The sequence below is a fragment of the Pleurodeles waltl genome, chromosome 4_2, assembly GCF_031143425.1.
Source record: "Pleurodeles waltl isolate 20211129_DDA chromosome 4_2, aPleWal1.hap1.20221129, whole genome shotgun sequence".
NCBI lineage: Eukaryota > Metazoa > Chordata > Amphibia > Caudata > Salamandridae > Pleurodeles > Pleurodeles waltl.
Window position 1 is genome coordinate 472144296 of NC_090443.1, and position 14704 is coordinate 472158999.

The 14704-nt window shown below is 42.8% G+C and overlaps 1 protein-coding gene across 1 annotated transcript in view; it reads left to right on the forward strand.

Annotated features, from left to right (window-relative positions):
• DNMT1 (DNA methyltransferase 1) overlaps nucleotides 1–14704 on the forward strand; it is a 184154-nt gene that overhangs the window by 112301 nt on the left and 57149 nt on the right. The window contains exon 4 of the mRNA XM_069233185.1: nucleotides 14140–14182. Coding sequence (XP_069089286.1) covers nucleotides 14140–14182 — 43 coding nt within the window. The remainder of the gene's footprint in view (nucleotides 1–14139; nucleotides 14183–14704) is intronic.

Here is a 14704-nt window from a genome sequence, read left to right on the forward strand (position 1 = left end):
TTTTTATTCAACATTTCAGCTTTGCAGGGTATTCTGGGTAAGAAAACTTTGGGGAATCCACACAAGTCACACCTCTGTGGACTCCCCCGAATGTCTAGTTTCCAGAAATGTTTGGGTTTAGTGTGTTTCTCTATATGGCCGCCGAACCCAGGACCAAAAACACAGGTACCTGCCTTACAAAACCAGTTTGTTTTGTGATAGATAATTTTGATGTCTCCACAATACGATTTGGGCGGTGGAATTTGGGGCTGAACTAAATTGGGGAGCTCCCAAGAGAGCACTCTCTCTCTCGCTGCTTGCCGCCGCATTCACCCGCTCTCTGGGTTGGGCTAACGCACTATTACACAGTTGCACAGACTGCTTGCGAAGGGACAGCAGGACTGTCCTCATCACCTCCCTCATAATGTACTGAAAGAGGAGGTATCGAATGGGACTCCTCCGACTGAAAAATCACTACCAGAGTCTGCACCACTGTCCTATCCCTCGGATGCTGTCTCAGTATCTGATGTCTCAGTCTCTGATCCTATGTCAGAGCTGTCCTCTATAACCCGAGTGACGGCAGCAGTCATTCATCAAGATGCCATCTCTGCTATTGGCTAAACTGTTGCTCTAAAACACTAGCCTATGTAGACACTCGCAAAATCGATGGTGTGTGTGAGATACGTGCAACAGTAGAGGCCACCTTACCTGCGCTTCTTCCCTCAATCAGCACGTTCTTTCAAGACACTCAAAAAACACCTTGTCACATACCATTTGTCACAGTCTTTAGCACCTCCTGCGCCCAGTCCAACAATCATTATTGGTGCTCCCACTCCGTCCTCGGATTCCCTCATTACCACCCAGCAAAAGTGCCCTTCATCTCTCCATAGCCGCCCTCCACCCTGCACATACATTTCATTTGTATTATAGCGCAGGTAATGGCTGACTTTACTAATGTACTCAGTTATTTACATAAAATACAGATTTGCTCTTTGCAGTAGGCATATAAACCTTCTGCGCTTCTTTATGGCACTAAAACTGCCACTAGACAAGTCTGACCCTTTTGTAGCAGAAACATAATCACAATACTTGACTTTTGTATTGCTGCCTAAAAGCTACAGTTGAAAAGCGTCAGTTGAAGTATGTGCATTGCTTTGAAGACGCAAGCTGCAACTGCAAGACAACTGGTGGCAAATCTATATATATATCACTTTTATATGTGGGTCTGGTTTTCCTGGGGGCCGATCGCAGCCCCCAGGGAAACCACACACATATTGGCAAAAGTGATATATATATATATATATATATATATATAGATCTATCACTATATATATATATATATATATCTATCTACATAGACATATCTATAGATAGATCTATATATATATATATATACATATACATATCTATATATATCTATAGATCTATCTATAGATATATCCATGTACATAGATATATCTACATAGATATATATATATATATATATATATATATATATTTTTAGTTGTTGTATGGTTTCCTTGGGGGCCAAAATGGCCCCCAGGGAAACCCTACAACAACTAAAAAAAATATTGCCCCCACAGGGGGTCGCCCTGCCCACAGGCGACCCCCTGTCCATTTATTTTTATTATTTTATTTTTTTTAAAGAAAAAAATTTTTAGCCCCTGGGGGGGGCACCTACCTTTATTTTTACAAAAAATATGCCCAGGGATGTGGAATTCCTATCGCCCGACGCCCGGGACATCTTGTTTGGGGTCAAGGGCAACAAGTTTTTATGTTTACTTTGTCCTTGGGACAAGTAGGCCCAACCCTCTGCAGCACAAACCCTTTGGCTGTCTGTTTACAGAGAGTGGAACTCTCTGCAGTTGAGGTAATGTGTTTCCAAAAGATAATGCTGTTCCAACTTGTATTTATGGTTCATTATTTGAAATCCTTCATTATTAGGGTGAGTGCTGTAAATAAATGTTTTAAGGTCACACTTCACTACTGATGTTGGTTCCAGTACAAAAAAAAAAAAACGTGTATACACGTTTGAAAAGTTTAGGCTATGAGGCTAAGTATAATGCTCCCAGAATGCTCTCTGATTAGATGCAAATGAAGTGTCATTTAGTAAAATGTGTTGGTGCATGCTAGTATTTCCCAAAAATATTTCTAATGGAAAATCAGTGTAACCATTTTCAACACGATTATGGCAAGCATGAAAATAAACAAACACTGACAAAGCCAACTGATCTGACATATTTTTATAAGTCTTTTAGTTTCATCAATGCGTGTCTTGTTTTGACAAGGCTTTTGTAACACTTTATTGTTGTGGGAGCTATCAGGCCCTCAACACTGTAACAAACACTGGCAAAAAAAAACCCAAAACGTTTTTGAACTCTAAAAGCACACGTTGCCACCAGTGGCATAACAAAGGCCCCGCAGCCGCTCTCCTGGGGGCCCCTTCAGCACAGCACCTGGCCTGAGTGAGTCTGGAGAGGGGGCTCCTCTATGTTCTTTGCAAAGGGGCACCCTCCAGTTTTGTTACGTCAATGATTGCCACTGTAGTTCCTGACACTGAATAAACTACTTTGTGTGCCAATATGCTCCTTGTGGAAGAGCAGAATGCGATCGCTCACAGTAAAGCCAGCCGAAAGAGAGAGAAATATAAGTTTAATAAAAACAAAATGTTTTGTTAACACCAGACCTAATTAGGGACCAAGACCCACATATAGGTAGCTTTTTGCATGTCGCAAACAGCGACTTTCGCTGTTTGCGGCGTGCAAAAAGCACATTGCGATGCACAAACCCAGTTTTGCCATTCGGTAACCTGGTTACCGAATCGCAAAACGGGTTTGCGACTCGCAATTAGGAAGGGGTGTTCCCTTCCTAATTGCGACTCGCAGTGCAATGTAGGATTGTTTTGTGACCGCGAACGCGGGCGCAAACCAATCGCAGTTTTCACCCATTTCAAATGGGTGCTAACACTTTCGCTAAAGGGAAGGGGTCCCCATGGGACCCCTTCCCCATTGTGAATGTCACTGTAAACATTTTTTCAGAGCAGGCAGTGGTCCTGCGGAACACTGCCTGCTCTGAAAAAATGAAACGAAAACGTTTCATTTTTCGTTTTTGTAATGCATCTCGTTTTCCTTTAAGGAAAACGGACTGCATTACAAAAAAAACAAAAAACAGCTTTATTAAAAAGCAGTCACAGACATGGTGGTCTGCTGTCTCCAGCAGGCCACCATCCCTGTGAGGGCCACCATTCGCAAGGGGGTCGCAAATTGCGACCCACCTCATGATTATTCATGAGGTGGGCATTTGCGAAGCCCTTGCGAATCACAGATGGTGCCATCCTACATTCGGATTTGCGACTCGCAAATTGCGAGTCTCTCTGACTCGTAATTTGCGGGTCGCAAATCTGAACCTACTGACATGTGGCCACAAATTCTTAAAGTCACAAAAGTGCACCCATGGTATATGTCGTACCCCTATAAAATATTTGTGAACTGTATTTTAGCATGGGTAAATACGATGTGTAGATTTGCTCATGTGAAAATCTATTAAGCATTTGCAAGTTCATTTTCCCTCCAGCCACTTTCTTCCCAACCCTGGAAGAAGTTCTAATTCTGCCATTATCAGGAGTAAATGTCCAACCTTTCTTATTATGGGAAAATATTAGAGAGAAGCTGGTGAAAATCTTTAAAACATGCAGGTTATTAGGTTTGCAGACTCAAAGGCATTTCAGCCCTGGAACTATTGCTTACTGCTTCCTCCAGCCCCAGTATGCAGATCTGCAGAAAGGTGGAAAAATAAGGAAATTGCTACAGTAGGGATTGAAACTGCAAGTATTCAAGCCCTACTAAGGTAGTAGCCCTGGCATAATCAGAGAGGCTATTATCAGAGCTCTTACATAATGAGATTGCTGCCATAATTTGTCGCCACACTACATGGCACCAAAGGGACAAGTAGATCTTTTTACAGGACAAGTAGATTTGAGAAGCAACCTGTCCCCTGGGCAAGTAGATATTTTAATAAGTTCCACACCCCTGATGCCCCCGGGGGGGACGCCAGGAAACACTTTCAGAAGGCCTCGTAAGAAAGGGGAGACTCTCCCCTTTCTTACGAGGCCTTCCCGAATGTTGGGAAGGCCGTTTGGGGCCGTTTTGAGGCCGCTTCCTGCTCCGATGGGGAAATCCACATAGTAATGTCAGAGTCACAAAGGGGCGGGTGGGGGGCAGGGGGGGACACGGAAGAGCTTCCGTATCTCCCAGGGATAAAAAAAAAAATCCTCGGGTGCAAGGCACCCCAGGATTTATTAACCCCCTCCCTGGTGTCGCCCACTGGTCGTGACCAGCACCAGGGAGGAGGCCTTCCCGAACGTGGGGAAGGCCGTTTGGGGCCGTTTTCCCCATCGGAGCAGGAAGCGGCCACAAGGCTGCTTCCTGCTCTGACGGGGAAATCCACATAGTAACGTCAGAGTCACAAAGGGGCGGGTGTGGGGAGGGGGGAGACACGGAAGAGCTTTCGTGTCTCCCAGGGATAAAAAAAAAAATCCTCAGGTGCAAGACACCCGAGGATTTATTAACCCCCTCCCTGGTGTCGCCCACTGGTCGTGACCCGCACCAGGGAGGAGGCCTTCCCGAACGTGGGGAAGGCCGTTTGGGGCCGTTTTCCCCATTGGAGCAGGAAGCGGCCACAAGGCCGCTTCCTGCTCTGATGGGGAAATCCACATAGTAACGTCAGAGTCACAAAGGGGCGGGTGGGGGGAGGGGGGAGACACGGAAGAGCTATCATGTCTCCCAGGGATAAAAAAAACAATCCCGAGGATTTATTAACCCCCTCCCTGGTGTCGGCCACTGGTCGTGACCCGCACCAGAGAGGTAGTGTGGGAGTCGGCCAGTGGCCGACGCCCGATTTAAGAGGTTAACAATGCTAATATCATGTAAATGAATCTCAAAACCAAGTGATATGCATACATAAACAATACTGGTTGACCAAATCTTCTAAATAATCTCAATTTAGCGAGCGCATTTGCAATCAAACATTCCAGAATCACAGTACAAATCAATAGCAAGACTAATTGGACATTAGAAATGACATACATCAGTTCAGCAAATGAATAACATAAACTCTTTTAGTAATGTTTATCAGCACCTCATGCCTCCCTCTCTATAGATCAAATTAGAATAGCATGTTTGGGCTTCATGCAAAACGATTTAGTCAAAGTTAATTTGGAAAACATCTAGCTATGACTCTATCAAAACAGCGGTTGATACCTAGAAACAAAAGACAACTCACAAAAAGTACAATAGCATTTTGTTATACATCTTCTCATATGCATCAGCAAGCTCTGATTATCTTCGTCAGTTGAACATCAGTTCGGTCAGCATCAGCAAAGGACCATGAAAGGGAATTGTCCAGAAAAAGGGGGGTTCTAAGCTATCTGAACCATTTAAGGAGCAATATGTAAGAGATCAGCATTCAGCATTAAAGTTTAAGTAATAAATCAAAGATAGGAGCAAGTCATCAGGAAGTGTTCAACTCTGCAGACAGAACAGAATGAGCGTGCTTCTCCTCTGTACAGTCAGGATAAGTTCAAATCACCTAAAAAGCTTCCCACATTACCCCTGGTCAAAGAATCGTACATTTACAATTAGTCCAATAAGGATTCATTTTTAAATCTAAGATATAACTAAACTGTCTTTCACATGTCGATGAGTGGCGCCTCTTCTCCTGTTCCCATCGTCAGGTAACATTTTTGTATCCACTGTACTCCAGTCAGTGCATCCATTGTTAGCTCCTTGGCAACTTTGCTGTCTCACGCATCAAGTATCATACAGTGTAGCAACTACTAATGCAAGATCTTCTAGCAAGCAGTTCTCATGAGAAAGTTAAAGACATCTGCTAGTTTGGTCAACTCAGAAAAACAATACATGAATTAATTTCTCTAGACGCACTTTTCCCAAGTATTTGTTCAGTCATTACAAATTAACATGGGGCTGTGCAAACTAGGCCAAACCCCGCTAACTTGAGGCCTACAATTTTGTAAGAGAAATACATACTGTAAAATCTTTAGAATAGCACACTACTACTACATTAGCCTAGACATAGACACTTCAATTAATATTAATAAGCCTCTAATAATAACACTTCATAATTAATGGCGGACACTCAAGTGGGCACATTCTTCAAATCACACATTATTCTCTATGTTAACTAAATTCTATGCAAATTCATAATTCAAAGTACATGACTATTTATTAGTATCAATTCAGTGTTCACAATCCTGAGGTTCTCATGTTGGCATGCCTTTGCTCTGCGCAAGAATCGGCTTACAGCGGGCACTAAATGCTCCGAATGCATTTAATTTTGCGAATCAGCTTCTAGTAAATCAAGACAAAACAAAGGTCCTCATATTTGGAAGGTACAAAAATAAAAAGAACATGACCTGGCGACTTAAAAGTCAGTGTATTGCCACAGCCAGGAAGTACAACTACCTAGACTTGTGGTTTAGTGAAAACAACCTGGCAGGAATACAGATAAGCGCAATTAAAAACAAATCTGCTGCAATTACATATGGGCTTGCCCAAATGAATAAACGACTAAGAAGCGCATCAGCAGCCCCAGTATTTAGGTTGACAAAGGCGACTCTCCTTTCTGCCCTGCAATATGGTCACTTTGCATATCCTGGAACCCTTGATGCAGCTTTGGAAAAGAAAAGAAAATCCTACAATAATCAAGACATGTCTGACATTCCAGGCTAAGATTAGAGCTGGACTTAGTGTCTCAGACATCAGATTGCCAAGCGTCTATCCTGAAGTACTACATCAGTGTCAGGAAGGCAAAAACGCAATCATTAAAATGCCACTTTAAATTTATCTTTGAAACCTCAGGCAACCCTGGGTAAACACAAGTAAATAATGCTCTGAAGACTTTTAAAATGGGAGACTCTATTCAGCTGGAAGAAAGCATTACATATAATACCTGGTATTACCTGGAAAATAACAATAATTAGACGATTAAAGGAAACCTTAAGAGAACAACACTTATTTACCATCAAATTCTCACCTGCAGCGCTGGCTTTAAATGACTCCTACCTGGTTGGGGCTCCAGAGCCATATTTTTTAGAGCCAATAAATGCAGAAAACAGACGCAGATTCTCTATATGCGTATATTGGCTCTGCCAATTAAGCACTTTAAATCATTCTTGGTCCACTCACAAAGTTAAAAGAGCCTGCAGGCTCTGTTCCTACCGACATGAATCCTGGCTATATCTCTTTTGCTGGTGCCCCACTTTAGATTCTTACAGCTAATTAAATCACCAGCCTTGGCCTTGGGGGCACATTCATGCCTGCAAGCATCTAACATCTGCTTCTCACATTCGGTAGCTTTGACCCCGGCCAGATGTGCAAAATATGTCACCATATTAAGGCGGCTGCTCTTCCTGTCAGCATGGAGTACAGAGGGCCATTAGCTGATAACTTAGAAGGTGGGGCAGTACAGCTCAAATAGCAACAGAGAAAGTTTGGAATTATGGGCACTAACATAAACGACACAGTATAGGTTTTTGTACAAAGCTTTACATTACCCTGCCCACCTGGCTATGCATTAACTTATGCGTAAAAGTAAAGTACTGTCTGAGAAAAGTGATGAGCTATTGATTTAACTGCAGCTGTACGTTTTTGTAATAGCACTTTAGATTCCTGTACGGAGAGCCATTAGTTGACAATCCAGAAGGCGGATCACTCCCGCCTATATAGCGGCAGAAAGGGCTTCAACAGCATGGGCATTAATATAAGTGACACAGTATGTGCTCATGCACAAAAGCATTATAGTATCCTGCCCATCTGGCTATACAATTTGACTGTTAAAAACAACTAGGACTTACTGGAAAAGTGGTATGCCATTGATACAAGCGTAACTGCTAATCGTTAGTGTTTGCACTAGCACTTGAGTCTATTGTCGCAGAGTCTGTTGTTAGTTTGGTAGTGTAAGTCTCCTGAGATGACAGTAATTATTCACACTTTCCATTTGACCATGTTTTATTGCTGATTATTTTTTTTTTAAGCGATAGACATGCACAACGTTTTAATTAAGATAATTGTGTAACAGTGATTTTATTTTGTAATGGTTTTAATTAACTAAACAATAACGCTAATGATACTGATCTTCGCCACTCCACTCTATGTGACTAACGTTTAGCCATGCTAAACAACATGGCTAAAAGACACTGACAAAACCCATAGTTCTCACATATATAAATACAATTACATAGGCTACACACCTATTGGCTTTGCCAATGCTTGTTGTTTTGACGGCTGGCGGGAGGGCGTCAACACACAGACCTCCCACTTAACGTGTTTTCTTTTGCCGTTGTACATAGCATGACCTTGGGTCTAAAGCATACTTTGCAAGAGAACGAAATTGCCTTACACATTTTCACTAAGGGGCGATAAAGATATTGTTTCCATAGAACGACAAGATGGTTTCGATTCTAACCTGCTCTTCCCTTCCCCAAGCAGGCAGCCCTTGCTCCTAGGCTACAGCGCCTCTCAAAAGACCACGTCCTCCCTAGATGCCTTAAAATATGAAAACTTTGAATGGTTATATTACTAAGGTGGTCTATGGCCAGGTTTGTATTAATTAAAAAACACTTTAGAGACTTTCAAGGTCATATATTTAGACAGTAGAGCGTGCCTGTGTTGACATGGGCTTTAAACTAAAATCTACGTAGGAAATGCGCCTTTCCAAAATATTCCAATGGTTCAAACAGCTGCCATCTTGAAATATACCATTTCCCCGTTCAAAACAACCACGCAAGTCTTAATACAGGCAACAAGGTGGCCATCTTTGGTAGGGATCCTTTTTCACGTTAGCACTCACAGCTGAAGCATCATTGGTACGTGACCCTGTCTTGTCAACAGAAGAGAGAGCGCCTTTCGTGATGACGCTCGCCAGTCCAAAAGAAAACCCGACGGCACCAGGACGGCCATTTTGAAACGGGTTGTTGGCTGTCCGATGTAACAAGGGTCGAGTCAAAGAGCGGAATTGGCCATCGCAGTACAAGGAACAAAACCCGGCCCATCTGATTACGTTTTCCGGTCTGGTCGCACAACTTTGTTGTTGACGACCTGGTAGGGTCCAAAATAGGGAATACATGACGTATCCACTACAGAATCATGAATCATTCTCGAATGGCCATACCGGAGGTCGACATCCTTTTTGTTAGTTTAAAATATTAACAAAAACGCATCCCTTATGGGATGGAAAGGGCACAGCTATGTATCTCGTTTTGCAGTGCTGCACATAAAACCCCCCATATCATTCTGGTGGTACCGTCCGATACCCACCTTCCCACCTCCCCGCCTCCCTTCATCCTTTTCCGCGCGAAAAAAAACACAGTCCGGCGCGCGCCTTTGCCGTAGGCTGCCGCCGTTATAAAAATTCGCGCCCCGCGCACCCCTTTTTTTGCAACCTCGCTGTTTATTCTCTGGGTTTTTTTTTTTAATCAGTGTATACGCATCCTTTGTTGTTTTATATCAGTTTTGCCAGAGATCCACAGTGTTATTGCTTCGTGATTTTAGACCCAGCCATGCCTGCCAAGACAGTTCCTCCCCTCTGTCTGCCCGAGGATGTCCGAAAGCGGTAAGGGCGCCCCGGCGAGCACCTTGTCTGTTGCAGTGGTGCGCAACTGGTGATGGGGCAGGAGTGTCGGATGCTGCCGCTTGTTTAGTCGCCTGTTCTCGCACAGCTCCGTGTCGCGGGATCCTCTAATGTAGAACCATGGAGCGGTGCGCGCTACACACCTGTTGGCTCTATAGCCTCTTTTCTTGGGACACAAAGCCAGTTGTTGGTGGCTTTAGAAGCGGAGACGGGATGTAGACAAGATGCTGTTTCTTGAACTTGAGTTGTCACAACTCAGACACTACACGAAAAGCGAGAGGACCAAAACTTTACACTGCATGAAGAAGTGACAAGTATCTTAAGATCATTGAGCATCAGTGAGGACATATATTGGTTGATCGGTGTGAAGAATGTGGTAGGTGAGTGGTTACATGCTTTGGCAGCCACTCCATCGTTTTGGTTGCCTACCTATCAAATTGCCCCGCGTGGTCTACAGGCTTACTTAACCCTAAACCTCAACTTTAGAGAGCCACTTTTGGAGTAGGCCACATGGTTTAGAGAAACCGATATAGTTTAATTTTCAATTTCTCCTCTTGTAGAGGAGCAGTCTTTTTACTTTAAAAATCAGTAGTTCTGGTTTGCCTGTTACAATTGGCTTTGTTATTGAAAAAGTGTTTTTTTTTTTTGTATCTCGTGTAGGGGTTGTCATTTGACTGTGTTGAATGACTTTATAAATTTGGTCCAAGTCAGGGCTTTAAATGGGCCGGTACCGAGTATAGGCACTTTTTTATTTAGGAGGTGCCTGCTCTTCTAAAGAAAAACGTAATACTTTTAATTGGAGAGTACCGGCACTTATCAGAAACAAGCAGGTACTGATAGAGTACCTGCACTTCTGTTTCTCCATTTCAAGCACTGGTCCAAATGAAATACCAGCAGTGGTCTTAGCATCTTGGAGCGCTGTCAAGTGTTAGTGTTGTGAGGTTCCGCGTTAATGCCATTCTCCAGAGAGGAAGATACTGTTTATTATGAATTGAGGGCAATTAAGTGGTCTGGTGCGATGGCTCATCAGAAAATGACTTTTGTCTTAGGTGCGTAACCCGTCAGGGGCGCTTGACGCCCTCTTGATGAGGAGAGGGACAGTTTGCCCTTTCTGTATAAGGACTTCTGGGACAACTGACTCTACCCCCTTGCCCCCCCACCCCCAATAGAGAAGGGATGGGCAGTATCGGTGCTTAATTTGTGCTTGTTTCCGGTGCTGAGCATCGGCACGTATTTTTGAGGGACGTTTACTCAAGCGTTTACTGCAACCAAAATACACGTTTGGGAAAGACGGAGGAAGAGAAAAAACAAAATTCGTCCCCATGGGAGAAAGTAGAAAGCTACAAGAGTGAGCTGAAGGGGCAGGGAGTGGCTTTAAATGGATTGAAGAGGTCTGAGATGGCTTCGGAATACGCTGCTTTAGTATTCCGTGTTCGCACATTTAATTGCAGCAGCCGCGTGTTTAAGAGGAGGGCTTTGGGCACTGGCACCTTCTTATTTACAAATTAAGGACTGGGCAGTATGGATCAGACGGTTACACTAGCAAAAGCTGCTTGTGAAGTGTGGGCCAAGCATGTCATCTCCAACAGAAACTTTGCGTAGTGAACGGACTCATTGAAAAGAGTGGGGTCTGGAATTGTTGATAGACTGGCAGAAGAGGTAATCTAATGGCCTAGACGTTTCGTACAGTTGGCGGGCCTTTGCAAGTGTGGATCGCGTACAGGGCCACTTGAATGGAAGTATTCATCTCTTTTGCCTTGCGTGTAATCTGTCACTTACTTGCACTGAGTTTCAAAACCACGATTTTGTCCTGCCCCGTTATTGTAGTCGTTGCGCGGATGGCTTGTAGGCATACTGTAGTTGGTCCTCACCAAGTCTTTGAATGGGCTAATGGTGATTTCCTTGTTTACTCACTATTCGTGAAATCGTATTAAATTGTAAATAGTTCTTCATCTTTGTATTTACTCTGACTCTATCCGATGGTAGGATCTGGTTTCAGTGCTATTCAAAAGTTAAATGAATGTGTTGCAGACTTAATTACTTCACTGCTTTCAAAAAGTCTCACTTAACTATTTAGCTTTCTCAAGGAAGCTTCTTGTCTACAATTCATAGCGGACTTTGAGTAACCAGCTTGATCACATTTTAACGTTTTTTTTTTTTTTTTTTTCCTACCTGTTCGCTGCTTCGGATTTGATGGCTTTCTGCCCTGTTAGTCCCACACCGAAGCATAGCTTCCTTACCATAGCTTTTATTGGTTTACTTGTATAATTCCACTGTGGTCGTCGGTAAAATGTTTTAGGGATTTCTTGAAGACTGAAGCCTCTTGTGGGGGGGGGGGGGGGAAGCAAAAACTTGCAGTGGGCTTAGTCTTGTCCATTGGTTTTTACTATCACTACCATTCGCTTGTTTCTTATTCAGTGGCTTACCACTTTTCTTGTTGGCCCCACCCCCTTGCTTCACCACCTTGATTATTTGGCTTGTTTTCTTGCATTGCTCGTTTTCAAAGCTACTTTACTTGATGCACCACTTAATGTGAGTGCAAATGTTCTTTTTCTTTGATTACGCTTCTCCTCCCAGCTAGTCTGTGAAAGCACGACACCCAGTATATTTTTGGCTGGGTAGGACTAATGGGTCTATACTTGAGAAAATATTTTCAGCATTCCACCTATTACAGAAAATCTCAGGCTCTGGCCAGCAGTGGGCTTTTGAGACAATGTGTAGTTGGCATGACTGCCAATACGTGTTTTATTTTTTTTTTTCTGCCTGAGGTATACAGAGCTGCTTCCTGGACTACTGCAGAGGACTAAATGATTGGCTCCTCTTTCAGTTCAGGGTCCAGTGGAAAATTGGCCCTTAGCAAGCATGGTCTCTTAAACCTGATTTTTTTTTTTTTTTTTTTTGTTTTTTTTTTGTTGTTGTTACTTTTCCACTCAAGAAAAGTATTTGAAATGTAAACCATGGCTTTCTGGGGAATGAAATACTGAATTCAGTGTACAGTTTTGGAATTACTTAAATTGTTTCCTTTTACTCAAGTATTCATATTTATGTATATATGATCTCACAGTATTTGCGAAACAAGCTTTGGTAAATCCAGTTGCTGGGTCCACATAAAATGCAACATGTATTTGCTTTGCCGGTTTGTTTTAGCATTCCTTGGGAGGCATTGCCTTCTCCTCTCTGCTTTCTTCCTTCTACTGTTTTGTAAATATATTTGTATTTATTTATTTTTACTTCACTTCTTAGAGAGCCTGACAGATGTATACTGCTGCCGGGCTGCTTGCTTACCTTTTTGCACACCGTCCTAGTGCAGACTTCTTAATTCACTATCAAACACCTTTGAAAAGAGGCCATTGTGGGATGATTTGTATTACACTTCGTACGAAACATAAGACGGTTGTCTGCTTGCGTGCTCAGGCATGACAACTATCATTCCAGCTGGCCTGGAATTATTTTTTCAATGTACAGCTGTGAGCTGCTGAGCTAACAGGGCCACTGTTAATGCTGTTGTCCTTATACTCCTGTCAAATTCTTTGAAGGTTCCTTCATATTGGTGACTCTTTTGCTTGAGAAACATGCCGTTTTTTGACTTGCTACCAAGCTGCTTTTAGTAGCAGGTTCTTGCTACTCCCTTGCCTCTATACAACTGGTTTACCAATGGTGCCTTTGAAAATACAGAAAATTATAGCGGGGTCAGTGGCTATCTTAAGATACTTTATTTTAGGAATATAGTTTTGCTATAAGACAAAATAGTTCTTGAATGGAGAAAGCAATTATCTAGCGACCTTAATTAATTGTCCTTCCTAAGAACTTTAATTTGGCCTCAAATACTGGTAGGTAATGTTCTGTACCTTGCTGAAATTTGTAAACAAATGCTGTCTCTATCCTTAACGTCATGCCAAGCCAACTTGAATGGTCTGGTTTCAAATTGAAACAGTGGGTAGTTAACCTTACAAAGGGTATTAACAAATCCAAAATTGCACATAAAATTAATTTTTGAAATAGGTGGTTGTCAAATTGAGTGACAAAGTACTCAGTTACAGACGTTCTTAATACTTATCAATTGTTTTTGCATGTTTCTGGACTGTATTATGTACCTTAATTCGAGTGTTAGAGATGCATAAAATGTAATACTTTGATATTTATCCGTTTCCGTTGCCACAAATGGATTCTTATTATTGATCATTTTAAGGTAAAAGATGGCTAGGTATACTTTTATTTTTTTTTATTTTTTCTCATTCTGAAACACCCTGTCGTGGGATGGAAGAAACTAAGGGAGTTTGCTTTGAAACATGGGGACATAGCAAGTGTTTCCAGAACACCATCCTGGGGAGGCCCTCAGTGGAACTGAGGACTTGGGGTTTGTGAACAATTGTGCGGACATAACCAGACAAAATGGAAGTGTGTATATGTATGTGTATGATTGAAGTGATAAATAGTAGGTTGGGGGACATGGGTCACTCGAACTACTGAAGGTGACTTTGCTGAACTATTGAAAACATGTTAATGTTTCCACAGGCTTCAAGACTTGGAGAAAGACGGAGATGGACTGACAGAAAAGGTATACTGCATGTTTTAATTATCAATCAAAACTAATTTGATACGTTATAGGAAAGTATCCTCTTTCTTGGCATGGTTACCCCCATTTTCTGCCTGTTGCCAGTGTTAGATTGTTCACTGGGATCCTGTTAACCAGGACCCCAGTGATTATGCTCTCCCCCCTTCTAACTTGAGAACTTATTTTTTCGCCCCACATTTGGCATACTGGTGCTCCCATGTCAGTCCCTAGTATATGGTACCCAGGGCATTGGGTTACCAGGGGTTCCCCATGGGCTGCAGAATGTATTATGCCACCCATGGGGATCCCATGCAAAGTGTTCTGCAGGCCTGCCATTGCAGCCTGCATGAAAGGGTGCATGCACCCTTTTTCACTACAGGGCACTGCTGCAGGTGAATAAGTCACTCCTATGGCAGGCCCTCCTAACCCAGAGGGCAGGGTGCAAGTAACCGAGGGCACCCCTTCACTGGCAGAGGTGCCACCACAAACTCTGCCATTTTCCTGGACTTCATGCGTGCAGGGACG